The sequence below is a fragment of the Melanotaenia boesemani genome, chromosome 1 (genome assembly GCF_017639745.1).
Source record: "Melanotaenia boesemani isolate fMelBoe1 chromosome 1, fMelBoe1.pri, whole genome shotgun sequence".
Taxonomy (NCBI): Eukaryota; Metazoa; Chordata; class Actinopteri; order Atheriniformes; family Melanotaeniidae; genus Melanotaenia; species Melanotaenia boesemani.
In genome coordinates this window covers 43,296,758-43,311,988 of record NC_055682.1, presented here as the reverse complement: position 1 = coordinate 43,311,988, position 15,231 = coordinate 43,296,758, and the positions used below count along the sequence as shown (strand labels likewise).

The 15,231-nt window shown below is 44.4% G+C and overlaps 1 protein-coding gene across 2 annotated transcripts; it reads right to left on the bottom strand.

Moving 5' to 3' along the window:
* Positions 1–13,623: 13,623 nt before the first annotated feature.
* On the bottom strand, positions 13,624–14,935 carry LOC121641818. 2 transcript variants are annotated; one of them, XM_041988151.1, is made up of 4 exons: positions 14,864–14,933; positions 14,629–14,781; positions 14,384–14,476; positions 13,624–14,260 (listed from the first exon to the last, which is right to left on the bottom strand). In XM_041988151.1, exons 1-4 carry the CDS (start codon positions 14,903–14,905, stop codon positions 13,943–13,945), a joined length of 606 nt encoding a protein of 201 aa, XP_041844085.1. In that variant the 5' UTR covers positions 14,906–14,933; the 3' UTR covers positions 13,624–13,942. The 2 variants fall into 2 exon arrangements, with proteins under 2 accessions (XP_041844085.1, XP_041844077.1); XM_041988143.1 differs by having other exon boundaries at positions 14,629–14,935.
* Positions 14,936–15,231: the final 296 nt, after the last annotated feature.

Here is a 15,231-nt window from a genome sequence, read left to right as displayed (position 1 = left end):
TTTTCTGGACATGGGCGGGGTCGTCGGGACATGGGCAGGGTCGTCTGGACATGGACAGGGTTGTCTGGACATGGGCGGGGTCGTCAGGACATGGAAGGGGTTGTCTGGACATGGGTGGGGTCGTTGGGACATGGAAGGGGTTGTCTGGACATGGGCGGGGTCGTCGGGACATGGGCAGGGTCGTCGGGACATGGAAGGGGTTGTCTGGACATGGGCGGGATCGTCTGGACATGGACAGGGTTGTCTGGACATGGGCGGGGTCGTTGGGACATGGAAGGGGTTGTTTGGACATGGGTGGGGTCGTCTGGACATGGACAGGGTCGTCTGGACATGGACATGGTTGTCTGGACATGGGCGGGGTCATCGGGACATGGACAGGGTTGTCTGTACATGGGCGGGGTCATCGGGACATGGGCAGGGTCGTCGGGACATGGGCGGGGTCGTCGGGACATGGGCGGGGTTGTCGGGACATGGGACAGGGTCTTCTGGATGGGGGAACGGCCCGCAGCAGTACTGCTGCTCAGGTAAGGTTTTTTGTAATTTATGCACATAATGGGCAGAATGCGGGCTGTGCAGTGAAGTAGGTTTACTGGTAACAGTTGTGTATTCAACCAGGTACCGGGGCATCACAGGAATCCAGGCTTCTTCATGGGAAACCAGTGAAAACTTATTCCCTGTTCACATGCTTTCTCACCTCAACAAATTTGGAAATGATTAGTATCTGAGAATCGATTTTTTTGACACTACCATAAACACAACATGAGCCTCACACTTTTCTACCTGCAGTAAATTAAATAAGCAGCAGTTTTAGTTCCTGGCGTCTACTGGATGATGCAGGCGGTTTTCTTCTCTACGGAGGATTTAGGTGGATGGAGCCTTCTGCCAATAAAGCTGAGAAACTCAATCCAGTATTATCATTTATTTCCTCTCTCGGGTGATCCAGGCTTCTTTTTATTCAGCTTCTATCTACTAGGAACTTTTTAACCTGCTTGATTATAGCAGTTTTACTCTGATGCTATTTATTTATCCGTTTACTTATTCCTTGTACTTGTTTTTACCTTCATTGTCTGGTTTGGATGTTTTTAATAGTTTAATATCATTGTTAGGCCTTTGGGCTTTGCTCTGTTATTTTAGTTTTTGTTTGAGCTGCTCTATGCATGAAAAGGGCTATTTAAATAAAGATTTCCGTCAACATGGCAGAATCCTTAAAAAACAGGTCTAAATAAGACTTTCTGGAGTACAGTCAGGCAGAAACTCAGTTTGTGCTAGTGATGGGATGTTCGGCTCTATTCAGAGAGCTGGCTCTTTTGGCTCCCGAACGGCTCTTAATTTAATTTTGACTGAGGTGAGTTTATGGTAATAAACGTGTATTTTATCAAGCTGCAGTGTTGATCTGCTCAGTGATTACTGAAGGTATTTTCCTACTTTCTCTGACAGAAATCATGGGTTCTGTGAGTGTTTTGGCTGAAACACATCAGGGTGACATGCTTTACAAGTTAGAACCTAAAAAACTTGTGATGTCCACAGAATGTGTCCAATAACAAAAGGCAGCAGTCAGTTTCTTACTGTGACTTCACCAAAATTCTCCATAATCATCATAAGCTGGTTCTTTATTTAGTTTGGCAGACATGTACAGATCAGTTATGGATGGAGCTGATGTCCAATCAAGTCATTTTCAGGCTTTTTTAAATAAGCAGAGTCAAATTTAGTCACACAGTTGGACAAAATTTGCAAAAGAGGCAAACCAGCAGTTCAACATCAGTATGCCCACATTCTTTCAAGAGAATAAAATAGGAAAAAAAAAATAAATAAATCGTAATAATAATAATAATAATAATAATAATAATAATAATAATAGAATAGGATTTACAGGGCTCCAGACTAACGTTTTTTACAAGGAGCATGACGGCCCCTAACTTAAAATTTTGGGAGCACAAGCAGAAAATTTAGGGGCGCACACTGAAATCATCTTCATGTGGGGTGGCTTGGGTTTGTGCTCTGGGATTGCTGTTCATGCTCCGCCCAGAGACCCAGGGATCGCCCAGGTCTCTGGGCTGCCCTAGTCTGCCTCTAGCCTCCGTAGGGACGTGGTCACATCTGCAGGATCACACTCATCTCTGATCTTCATCGGGTAAAGACACACACACAACTTTGCCCGAGAGAAAGACTGATGGGCCAGAGAAGAACTGTCCTATTCATAACAAGCTGCACGCGTTGAGGAAATGTAGGGCATTTAGGGCAAAGAATCTCGAAGAGAGGAAAAGAATACTTAAAGATGGTGGAGTGTGTTTCAAATGCTGTGCATCAACCGGTCATCTTGCAAAAGACTGTAGAACAGCTGTGAAGTGCACGGAGTGCAACAGCGACCGACATCTCTCTGCTATGCATTCAGGTTCTCCGCCACGTATCTCCAAAGAGTCTTTGCCACTAGCAGATGATGGCGGGGAGGAAGAAGAAGGGCCCGTTGCGGGCTAGGAAATACAGCCAAATCCTGCTCAAAGATCTGTCTGGTTCGAATATATCCCTAAGGCCCGCGTGAGAAAGCAATCAACACGTATGTCATTTTGGATGATCAAAGCAACCATTCGCTGGTCAGATCAGATTTCTTTGAACTCTTTGACATCAGAGCCCACACGTTCCCTTACTCACTCAAGACCTGTGCAGGGGTGGTCGAGACATCAGGTAGGAAAGCAGAGGGTTTTCAGTGGGAATCTCTTGATGGACAAATAAGTTTAGCACTCCCACTGCTAATTGAGTGTAATGAAATACTCAATGATCGCTCAGAAATACCAACACCAGACGCAGCCCGCCATCATCAACATCTGAAGGGTATAGCGTCACACATACCAGAGCTTGACCCCAAAGCAGAGATACTTATCTTGCTTGGGAGAGACATCGTAAGAGTCCATAAAGTCCAACAACAAGTGAGTGGACCTCACAATGCTCCCTTCGCACAAAGGTTGGACTTAGGATGGGTCATTATCGGGAACTTTTGTTTAAGGAACGCTCATAAACCAGTCATAAACACATTCAAGACCAACGTACTGGAGAATTGTCGTCCCTCCATTCTTACACCATGCAGAGGCTCCGTAAAGCTTGCGGAGAAGGTGTCCTTTAGCGGGGGGCAAAGGAACAAGTCGTCGGGAACGTCGCTAGAGACCCTTGGATGTAAAGTCTTCAACGAGACTGATCGCGACAACAAACCTGCTCCATCCATCGAGGACACAATCTTTCTGGAGATCATGGACCAAAACGTGTACAGGGACACATCAAACAACTGGGTTGCCCCTCTACCCTTTAGAGTTCCCCGACCACGTTTGTCCAACAACCGCGAACAGGTGTTCACTCGATTCCCATCCTTGGAGAAAAGTCTCAGGAGGAGACCGAAAATGAAGGATCAGTTCTTAGAGTTCATGGGGAAAATATTCGACAACAAACATGCAGAAGTAGCCCCACCACTGGAGTGCAACGAGGAATGTTGGTACCTTCCAACCTTTGGAGTATACCACCCGCACAAACCCGAGAACATTCGTGTGGTTTTCGACTCCAGTGCAAAGTATTCTGGTACATCTTTAAACAATGTTCTCCTCACAGGCCCAGACCTCAACAACGCACTCATCGGGGTACTGATCCGCTTTAGGAAGGAGCAGGTAGCGGTGACCGCCGACATTCAGCAGATGTTTCACTGCTTCATCGTTCACAGGGATCACCGGAACTACTTGAGGTTCTTGTGGTACAGAGATAACGACACGTCAAAAGATGTCATCGACTATAGGATGCGGGTTCACATTATTGGCAACAGTCCGTCACCATCTGTAGCCATCTATAGTCTCAGGAGAGCCATCCACGAAGGTGCCCACAAACACGGAGCGGACACAGTTCAGTTTGTAGAACGTCATTTCTACATGGACGATGGACTTATTAGTGTGCCGACAGACGACAGGCCATTAGCCTTCTACGAAGAAGCCTCCCTAAGTGAATCGAACCTGCGTCTGCACAAGTTCGCTTCAAATAGTGAAGCTGTTACGCAAGCATTTGCTCCAGAGGACAGAGCAGTCCTGAAAGACCTTGACCTCAGTGGAGAACCCACACCCGTGCAACGGAGCTTAGGTCTGCTGTGGGAGATGGCAACAGATACCTTCACATTTGTTGTCTCAGAACATAAAAAAGCCTTTACTCGTAGAGGAGTACTGTCTACAGTGAACAGTATCTTCGATCCTTTAGGCATGGTTGCGCCAGTGACCATTGAAGGCAAAAGTCTCTTAAGGGAGCTCAGTGCTGACATGTGTGACTGGGACGCTCCACTTCCAGAGCAAAAACTGAAACAGTGGGAATCATGGCAAGAGTCATTGCACTATTTAAGGGAGATGCACATTCCGCGTGCATACACTACGACATCACTCTCCAGAGCTGAACACACAGAGCTATGTGTGTTTTCCGACGCATCTACAAAGGCCATTGGAGTGGTGGTGTATTTGAGGACTCTTCAAACCGATGGGCAACCAGAGGTGGGATTCGTCTTAGGAAAAGCTAAACTGGCTCCGCGGTCAGAACCCACCATCCCTCATCTGGAACTGTGTGCTGCAGTTTTGGCAGCGGAAGTAGCTGAACTCATACAAGACGAACTGGATTTACAACTGGATGCAGTCAGGTTTTATTGTGACAGCAAAGTAGTGCTAGGATATATTCACAATCAGACTAAACGCTTCTTCGTTTATGTTCATAACCGAATCCGTCGGATTCGCCAGACTACAACACCAGATCAGTGGTGCTACGTCAGCACGGATGACAACCCGGCTGATCATGCGTCCAGGTCAGTTCCTGCATCTCAACTGGCACATACTACATGGTTCACAGGACCAAGCTTCCTGTGCCAACCAAATCCGCCCGATAAAGACATAACTCAAGCATTTGAACTCGTTAACCCGGAGTCAGACGTGGAAATACGCCCTGAAGTGAGCACTTTCCTGACTCAGAGCAAGAACAGGGGCCTTACAGCCGCACGTTTTGAGCTCTTTTCATCTATGCGCTCCCTCACTAGGGCCGTCGCACTGCTTATCCATGTAGCTAGAGCTTACAAACAGAAGTCCGGTCAGTGCAAAAGGTGGCATTACTGCAACATACCACATAGTCTGGAGGAGTTGTCTCAAGCCAGGCACGTCATTGTCAGAGCTGCTCAACAAGAGGTCTACTCTAAGGAATTTGCAACTCTTGAGCTTAGGCAGGCTGTAGTCAAGGACAGTTCCCTTCAAAAACTCAGACCTGTTCTCGAGGACGACCTGATTTGTGTTGGCGGCAGATTAAAGCACGCTGACTTGAGTGCTATGGAGAAGAATCCTATCATCTTGCCCAAGAATAATCACGTCTCCCTGCTGTTAGTGCGACAACATCACGAGAACGTCAGGCATCAAGGTCGCCACTTCATTGAAGGAGCTCTGAAAGCTGCAGGGTTCTGGATCATAGGTGGAAAACGGCTTATCGCATCAGTTTTGCACAAATGTGTCGTGTGTCGCAAGCTGCGCCGCAGAACGGAAGAACAACTTATGTCCGACTTACCTCCAGAACGCTTGCGATAAGAGGACCAGTAAAACTAATACTGTCGGATTGTGGAACAAACTTCATGGCCTCTTCAAAGGAACTAGGACTCAATCAGAAACAGCCAAACAATGCAGTCCGAAACTTCTTGAGCCAGCAAGGGTGCTCGTGGGAGTTCAACCCTCCTCATGCATCCCATATGGGAGGTTCATGGGAACGCTTAATAGGCCTTTCCAGACGGATTCTGAATGCCACTCTGTTGCACGAGAACATCCAGCTCACCCATGACGTCCTCTGCACGTTTATGGCAGAAGTTGCTGCAATAATCAATGCCAGACCACTTGTACCAGTCTCCACTGACCCAGAATCACCCTACATACTGTCCCCAGCGATGATTCTCACCCAGAAAGCGGGGATCGCACCACTGCGCGGAGATTTCACGGACAAAGACCTCCTTACCTGACAATGGAGACAGGTGCAAGCCCTTGCTGACAGATTCTGGCATCGCTGGCGCCGAGAATACCTTCACACTCTGCAAACTCGGCGGAAGTGGAAAGAGACCCGACAAGATTTGAAGGAAGGAGACATTGTGCTTCTGAAGGACAATCAAGCTGCACTCAACGCGTGGCCTATGGCGAGGATTACAACCGTCTTCCCCGGAAGAGATGGCAGAGTGAGGAAGGTGGAGGTCAAGACTTCAGATCAAGGAGCTGCGAAGTACTTTCAAAGACCTGTATCAGAATTAGTTCTTCTCCTGTCTGAAGACTAAGTTTAGGTTTAGAGACCATGGACAGTTAATAGTGACCTTTAAGGTCAGACGGGGAGTGTTCTGCCCTTGTAGACACCAAGTGCAGGATGTTATACCCTTGTTCAATATTTGCTGGACTTCATACTTTATTTTGTAGAGTTTGCCTTATTTTGAAGTTCTGAGAACGTTGCAAAACAGGAAGTAGTAACTTGACACAATGCAGTCACAGTAGGATCAGGAAGCAACAGGCTGGTGAAAAGTTAAGATGTCGCAGACACCAGGAAAATAACAACTTACCTTCTCATTCCTCAGCAGAATCAATGCTTGTATGTATAACAACATTGTCTGTGTCATGTTGATTCATAAATATAAATCTTAAGTAGTTAAAAGACTAAATTATTGGTTAAAATGTGGATGCTAATATGCATGCTAGCCTGCTCTGTAGCTTGATGTTAGGCTCTTTGTTAGTAAATTCATTGGACCTCTGAGTGGAACTAATGTTGCTAATCGTAGTATTTTACTCTTTCTGTTTTAGTTTCACTCTCATCACATCATTTCATCTAAGTTGTACCGTGGATTCAATATGAAGAGTGCAAATAAATCCTTCATGTTCATGAATGATGGAGAGTTTAACTCACTGTCTAGTTGGAGTTGTTACACCTCAGCGAGGGCAGTACAATTCTTCACATCGTCTACACAGCACAGTGAGGAAACAACGTGTTCAAAGGCCTCTTCAAGTAGCCGCATGACAGGAAGACAGAGGAAGTTATTCCTGCCAACAGCTATTTCTCTCTGGAACAATATATGAACCAACTAAAACATTACAAGTTCACCTCTGGGAATTAAGAATTTTTCCTTTAACTTAATTTCATATCATATAATGGTATGTAACCTGTGTATTTACCAAGTGTTTTATTTCCCTAAGCCTCATCCAGTAATATATTTCTTCATCTTAACAAAGTATGTTTCATAAAACATTTTTATTAAGGTTTCACAGATGACAACCAGTACAGGTCAGAGCCATCTGCACCTAGGTAAATACAGAAAAACATGTACAGTCTTTGACACGTCAACAAATTATGGAAATTTAAAAGTGAAAAGTAACGAATGTTTCTAAATTACAACTCTGTCAATTTTCTCTACCTGCTTATTTAAATTCAGCGTCACACAGAGCAGGAGTCTATTCCAACAGCTACCAGGTGAGAGTCAGGGTACAACCTGGACAGGTAACCAGTCTATTGCAGGACCAACACTGAGATCATTAATCACGCTCATGTAGAATCACCAGTTGACCTAACATGCATATCTTTGGATTGCATGTCTTTTGGGTACCCAGTGAGAACCCAGGCATGCAGAAACATGCAAATACAGAAAGGTCTGCTTGAATCCTGAGCTGAGGTTTGAACTGGGAACATTTTAGCTGTGAGGCGACAGTGCTCCTCCTCCCTGAGCCGCCACCTGGACCGTTTGCGTGTCCTGATGATCATAGGAGCTATGGTTTCAGGGACTTTATGCCCCTGGTAGGGTGACCCATGGCAAACAGGTCTCTAGAGGAGGGATCAGACAAAGTGCAGCTAAACAGACCCTTTATGATGAGTCAAATCAGTGGATCCAGGTTTCCCTTGCCCAGTTGTGGGTCCCCTCATTCTGCTGGGGAACTTCAATGCTCACGTCGACACTGACTGTAAGAACTTGAGAGGCGTGATTGGTCTAAATAACTGATCTAAATTCAAGTGGTGTTTTGTTGTTGGACTTGTGTGCTCGTCATGGATTGTCCATAACAAACACCATGTTCAGGCATAAGAGCATCCACATGTGCACTTGGCACCAGCAGGACACTCTAGGTCAGGGGTGGCCAACGTTGGTCCCCGAGAGCCGCAATCCTGCAGGTTTTCCATGCATCCCTGTACCGACACACCTGACTTAAACTAATGAGTCATTGTGCAGATCCTTATAGGCTGTTGGATCCATTTAATTTGAGTCAGGTGCGTTGGTGCAGGGATGCATGGAAAACCTGCAGGAATGTGGCTCTTGAGGACCAACGTTGGCCATCCCTGTTCTAGGCTGCAATTCAATGATTGACTTTGTAGTAGTATCGTTGAACTTGCTCTGGGGCTGAGGTCGCTGGGGTGGTTAAAAGTTTCTTGATGGCAGGGCCCCGGAGGTGCATGAGGTCTGCCCGGAGTTTCTTAAGGCTCTGGACACGTCTCTGCAGCATCGCGTGGACATCGGGGACAGTTCCCCTGGACTGGCAGAGTGGGGTGGTGGTCCCCCTCTTCAAAAAGGGGGACCGGAGGGTGTGCTCCAACTACAGGGGGATCACACTGCTCAGCCTCCCTGGTAAGGTCTATTCAGGGGTGCTGAAGAGGAGGGTCCATCGGTTAGTCAAATCTCAGATTGAGGTGTTGTTTTCATCCCAGTCGTGGAACAGTGGACCAGATCTACACCGTCTGCTGGGTCTTGGAGGGGGCATGTGACTTTGCTCAACAAGGTCTTAGAAGGACTTGGAGAAGACGCTCGACCGTTTCCCCCAGCGGCTCATATTGGGGGTGCTCCGGGAGTATGTCGGACCTGCTTGTACAAGCTGTCTGGCTCCTGTACGACCGGTGTCAGAGCTTGGTCCGCATTGCCGGCAGTAAATCAGAATTGTTTCCAGTGCAGGTTGGACTCCGCCAAGGCTGCCCTTTGTCATCGATTCTCTTCATAACTTTTATAGACAGAATTTCTAGGTACAGCTGAGGTGTTGAGGGGATCCGGTTTGGTGGCCTCAGGATTGGGTCTCTGCTCTTTGCAGATGATGTGGTTCTAGTGGTCATGATCTTCAGTACTTGCTGGAGCGATTCGCCGCTAAGTGTGAAGCAGCTGGGATGAGAATCAGCACCAGCAGATCAGTGCAGTGTCTGCAGTGATGCAGACTCTGCATCGGTCTGTCATGGTGAAGAGGGAGCTGAGCCAAAAGGCAAAGCTCTCGATTTACCGGTCGATCTACGTTCCTACCCTCACCGATGGCCAAGAGCTGTGGGTAGTGACCGAAAGAACAAGATCGCAAATACAAGCGGCCGAAATTAGTTTTCTCCGCAGGGTGGCCAGGCTCTCCCTTTGAGATAGGATGAGAAGCTTGGTGATCCGGGAGGGGCTCAGAGTAGAGTCGCTGCTCCTCCACATCGAGAGGAGCCAGATGAGGTGGCTCGGGCATCTGGTCAGGATGCCTCCTGGACGCCTCCCTGGTGAGGTGTTCCGGGCATGTTCTACTGGGAGGAGACTCTGGGAAAGACCCAGGAAACACTGGACAGACTACTGCCCCCGCGACCCAACCCCGGATAAGCGTCCATGGATGGATGGATGGATGGATAGATGGATGGATGGATGATGACAGTGCTAACCACCACACCAGCGTGCAGTCCTGCAGGGATGTCCTGCATATTATGAAATTACAACTCCAGTTCCCCAAAATTTGGAACACTATATAAAATGTAAATAAAGATAATGCATCATCATCAGAAGATTCGGAGAAGCAGGAGGATTTCTGTGTGCATGGGACAAAGCTAGATGCTGGTGATCTTCTGCATTACGAGCAGACATGATTCTCTACAGAAACTTCTGTGAACTAGTTTGTGGACAGCATGGACGGCGTGTCCTGCAGACTAAAGAGGAGAGGGAGCATCCAGCTTGTTATCAGTGGACAGGTGAAAAGCTGCATCTCTGATGGGATGGGGCTGCATTAGTGCCTATGGCGTGGGCAGCTTCCACATCTGTGAAGCTCCATCAATGCTGAAAAGTACATGGAGGTTTTAGAGCAACATCTGCTCCCATCCAGACAACGTCTCTTTCAGGGAAGGCCTTGCAGGTTTCAGTAAGAAAATACTCCCTCTGATTTTCATTCTGATAGTGGGATTCTGGTTTGTTGTCACCTGATTAGTAAAGATTTAAATTTCTAGGTTGATCACAACACAACCTCATACTGATTCAGTGGATAACAGTTTGATGTTTGCCAATATTACAAATTCTGCAATGATGTGGACTGAACTCAAAATCCGTTGATTGATAAGAGACAATATCACAGGTGGTTTAACACAATCTGTTCATATCAAACCACAAATCACAACTAAACTATGAAAATCTATTTTTTTTTCCTGATCAATCAGACATTTAAATACCAATCTGTTCTTTGAACCAAAACAGACTGAAGCACATTCTGGATGTTGAGCTCTAAAATGTTCTCATCATGTAAAAGAAAACTAAGGAATACATTTCTAACTGGACCCATTAAATCAGGATATAGACATTAGCCTTCTTCCTAATTTATGACAATATCAGTGTCATTAACACGTTTCTCCTCTCAGCAGGTCTTCCAGGATAAAAGCTGCAGGGTCAGCTGGTCTCTCTTTCCTGTCCTCTCCACCCCAACCAGTCCAGGCAGATGGCTGACCCTCTGATCTGGGTTCTGGTTCTGGTTCTGCCAGAGGTCTTTCCTTCCTGTAAAAAGGCAGCTTTTCCTTTCCTCTGCAGTTCAGGAAGGGGGATTGGATTGAAGTCAAGATACGATGCAATCTGTTGGTTTTCCTTAACTAGGCTGTTATTGATTATGATGTTGTGAAGTGGTGCTATACAAATAAAGTTGTGTTGACTTGAAATGAATTGAACTGCTGGAGAAACAAATTTAAAGACAAAACATTTGGTCTTGGATGTGGATTCAAAGCCTCCCACCACAAAATTGTTTTCATAAAAGAAAAAGACCAGATTTCTTTCATCCTCATCCCTATTTGCCATTGGTTTAATCTTTTTTCTTGTGGTTCAGGCGAACAACACGGCATGCAGGTAGGATCTCTGCAAGTGGCGAAGAAGACTGGAAATCACTCTTTTTTTTTGTCCTGCCTGTGCGTCTCCATGTGAATTTCATTGCTGCTGTACCACACACGCTGAAGTGAAAGGTTGTGCTTTGAGTGAACATGGCCCATCATGATCACAGAGATTTGTCAGGAGACACAGGCCACACATGTTAGCGGGTCTATGCGTGTGCTACAGCATGGTGGGCTGTCTAATAAAAAACAGACCAATATGTGTGTGTGTGTGTCTGTCTTCAGAGAGGTGCATACCTCAGCAAGGAGGTGTGACACTATAATGCTTCTCATTCCCCAATAAACAGGAGGCACTTCCTGTTTCTAGACTTCAGACCAACAGGAAGCTCTGAGGAGGAGCTGCTCATGTTGCACCGATGGTTTAAGGATTATTAATGTGCATCATACCACCAGCTGTCTCTTGAACAGAAAAACTGCATTTTGATAAGAAAAAAAATATTGTTTCCTTCTTCACTAACATTTTAATCCTATAACCCTTTCTCTGGTCTACATCACAGTAATGTGCAGCTTTGGCTCTGGATCTAGCTGGTCCATTTGTTCCATACTTTCTTGTCTGGAGGCGGATTAATCCAGTGACTCTACCAAAGCGCCCAAGCTCACGGCATCTTTACCTCAGAGCAAATTTATGAAGCATACACTTTCATTAAACAGAAATGCTTTACCTAATCTCTAAGTAGTAAGTAGTAGAGTCTTGTTCTGCTGTGCTACTGTTGCACCACTCATAGATGAGCACATTAGCATCGTGTATCTTTGTGGGATCTTACTAGATCTAGATCCAGAATCTACACCAGACCATACATGTTGGAAAGAATGGCATGGGCCCATGAGCTGAATAAAGACATAGCATGAAAATAAAGTCCATCCATCCATCCATCCACCCACCCATCATTCATCCGTCCGTCCATTCATTCATTCATTCATTCATTCATTCATTCATTCATTCATTCATTCATTCATTCATTATGGGCTCGACACACGGGAGGTGGCATCGTTCCTTCTCCATCATTTTCTATGGAACTTGCTGATTAGGCAAAAAACACTGTCCTCCTCCAGCCAAGTGACAGGCAACATTCGTGCATGAGAAATGTTGCGCTTTAATGTCTTCATGTAGACATGCACACGGGGGCTTGTGATGTGACACAAGAAAGATTAAAAATGTTCAGATTTGTTGCTGTCACGTGGCACTACAACCAACCAGTGAGGGTTTCATTGACTGACCAATGAATTGAGAGCAGGCTGAACAGCACAGTCTGCAAATCCTTCCAACATGGAGGATCAGATATTATACCTGCGTCTGACTTTCCCAGACTTTCCCATACTTCACGCAGAGATTATAAAGATGTAAAAGTAAAAGGCAGCTATGTGGTGCCAGGGTGAATTTGTTCAAACGTAGGTCCTGGATTTATCTGGATCAGCCTTCAGATCCGCCATCAAATGATGATATTCACCATGCTGTTCTCTAGTTTGTAAAATAGGATGAATCGAGGGTTGTCTTTTTGTTTTATACACTATAGAGAAATAATTAGAAAAAAAACAAGAAAAAATGAAAGAAAAAAAAACACAACAAAAACTTATCTCACCCCACCCCACACTCTTAACCCAAATTAGCTGACATTACTCGCAAATCACGTGGAAACCCGTTGCCCTATACCACTTTAGTTTTTACACAGGCTAAAACTAAATATGTTGACTACTATTAACACGGAAACATTAATTTCTACAAAGCTTAAACTAAATATGTTGAGTATTTTTAACATGGAATCCCAACTTTTTACACAAGCTGAAACTAAATATGCTGAGTACTGATAATATGACATCCTAACTTTTTACAAAGCTTAAGCTAAATATGTTAAATAGTATTAACACAGAATCTTAAGTTTAGTATTTATATTTGTTAGAGTGTACTCAAAATTATTTAACATAATTAAATTACTTGTTATTGCTTTTAATTTTGCATCACAACTACAATATTTACCTCTAATTAAACTATCTTTTCTTTGACAAAAAATAAATAAAATATTGCTGAAAAAGTTGCTTCAATTGGATGGAAAAAAATAAACAGCGTTAAATGCTCCAATGCATTTTATTTTGGTGAAAAATGCAGAAAACAATACATTTTCTTATAAACTTATCAGTAGGTGAACATTAACACATCCAACCTATAATAATTAATCTTAAGAAGGTCATTTCAAATTATTGAAAAAATGTGTGGTTGCTGAATTTGTGTGGGTGTTGTCTGTGTCTATGCTGTTTGTTGGTGTTGTCTGTGTTGGTTTCGTGTGGGGGTGTTAAATGCATAACATATTCACCAGAAAAAACATGCATTTGACTGGAAATTATAGTGGTAAATCCATAACAAAAAAGGTCAAGAAGCATCTGCTCAAATGTACAAAAGATTACAAACAGAATGCTTGATTTGCCTAAATGAAGGGAGGCCAGCACATGAACCAACAGAGATATCAGAACAATATTCAACTCCATCTTCATAGACTAATGATGCAACAATAACTGAAACAATGTGATATGTTTGCCACAACTCCTCTCAATTTAAATTTTCATACTACGCCCATCATTCAGTATTTAAATGTGTATATTGTTAAAGTGTCAGTGTTTTTTTATGTATGGGACTGTGTTGTGAGTAGGTGTTGAATGAGTCTGTTGCTTGTGTATGTCTGCATTTTAAACATGCATGTTTTCCAGTAAATAAAAAAGGTTTACCCGATAGTCAAAGTGTTTTTACCAGTAGCAAAACAAAAACAAAAAAACAGTTAAAGCTTATCCCAAGAGAGCTGACATCTCTTTACATTGTGAGCAGATTTTTCAAAGTCTGTAGCTTTGGTTTTAGGTCACTGTGGCCTAATGAGAGCAATACCTGCTGGATGAACAGAAATGTTAGCTTCATTGTCTTAGGGTAGTTAAGATGGAGTGCATATGTGAGTCCAAACAGAATGCACATTGCTTTTGGCAGATCTTCAATGTCTCTCATCACAACTTCTCCCTCAATGATGATTTTCAACGAGGCTGGACTGAGATGATGGGAAGATGTGGCCACAGCATCTTCACGCTCAACGAGTAGTATCCCGATGTCAAGGTCACGGAACGACTCATCATCAGACTCCTTAATAAAAAAATATACGAGTACAATCATTATATTCTCATTTGGAAGAAACACAAAAACTTTATTCAATATACTGTCAAGAGTGGCATGGTAAAAATTAAAAGAAAGCAAGTGCTTACTTACAAAGCCTGCTTTGAAGAAGTTTGTGGGGTTGTCCCCCAGGATGATTGGAAGCCCTCTGAGCACATGTGTCCGGATCGCAGTTGGGTCTGTTGTCTTTTGGGAATTAAACAAAATAACAAGTTAGATAGCTAAAATAATCAAAAATGATCTCTAAAAACTGAATAACACAACCAATAGACTGGCTCTTAGATAATTTGCAAAACCTGTAAAGAACAATGGCAAGCACATAATGTGTATGGACCTACATTTGTCTGTTGTGAAATCTGTGTCAACAACTGTCCAACATTCCCTCTCTTGGATCGAAATAACTCAAGGAGCCGAGGACTGTGCCGGTCGATGCTCTCATAGAATTCATGCTTGAGGTTCTTGCTCACAATCCTGCTGAACTCCATGAAGACCTGAAACATACAGAGAGCAAAAGAGGCAGTCGTTTTCTTCACTTTCATAACATACCTGATCTTTAGTGAAAAATGAGCACACCTGATCTTCAGTAAAGAGGGCAGGCCAGCGTTTCACCATCATGCTTATGGCAGGTTCCGAATCCACAACCTCTTTTCTTCTCAGAGCGAACGTCCGATCCATCTTCTGTTTCACAAGAGATGCATTCGGTGTTTTCTTCTGCATTTCATCAATCAAGTCTTTGCAGGCTGCCTCCAGGGCTGGCTGATCATATCCATCCGGAAAGTTGGGCAGGTAGTTGATTTCACCTTTCTTTGCCTTTTTGATGCGCTTGTTAGCTGGTTGTCCTGCTGAATGCCTTCCCCGCTTACCGGCATTTACTGCAACATCAAGGCATCCTGATTGCCTGCGCTTTGTTCTATAATTAGCCATTTTATGTTTTAGACTAT

Excerpts from the sequence above, each read along its gene's own strand:
- LOC121641818 (XM_041988143.1), bottom strand. The coding sequence starts at position 14,829 with ATGAAAGTGAAGAAAACGACTGCCTCTTTTGCTCTCTGTATGTTTCAG. Across the intron at positions 14,477-14,628 it reads AGATTTCACAACAGACAAAT|ACAACAGACCCAACTGCGAT; the intron begins GTAGGTCCATAC and ends AATTCCCAAAAG. Across the intron at positions 14,261-14,383 it reads ACTTCTTCAAAGCAGGCTTT|GAGTCTGATGATGAGTCGTT; the intron begins GTAAGTAAGCAC and ends TTTTTTATTAAG.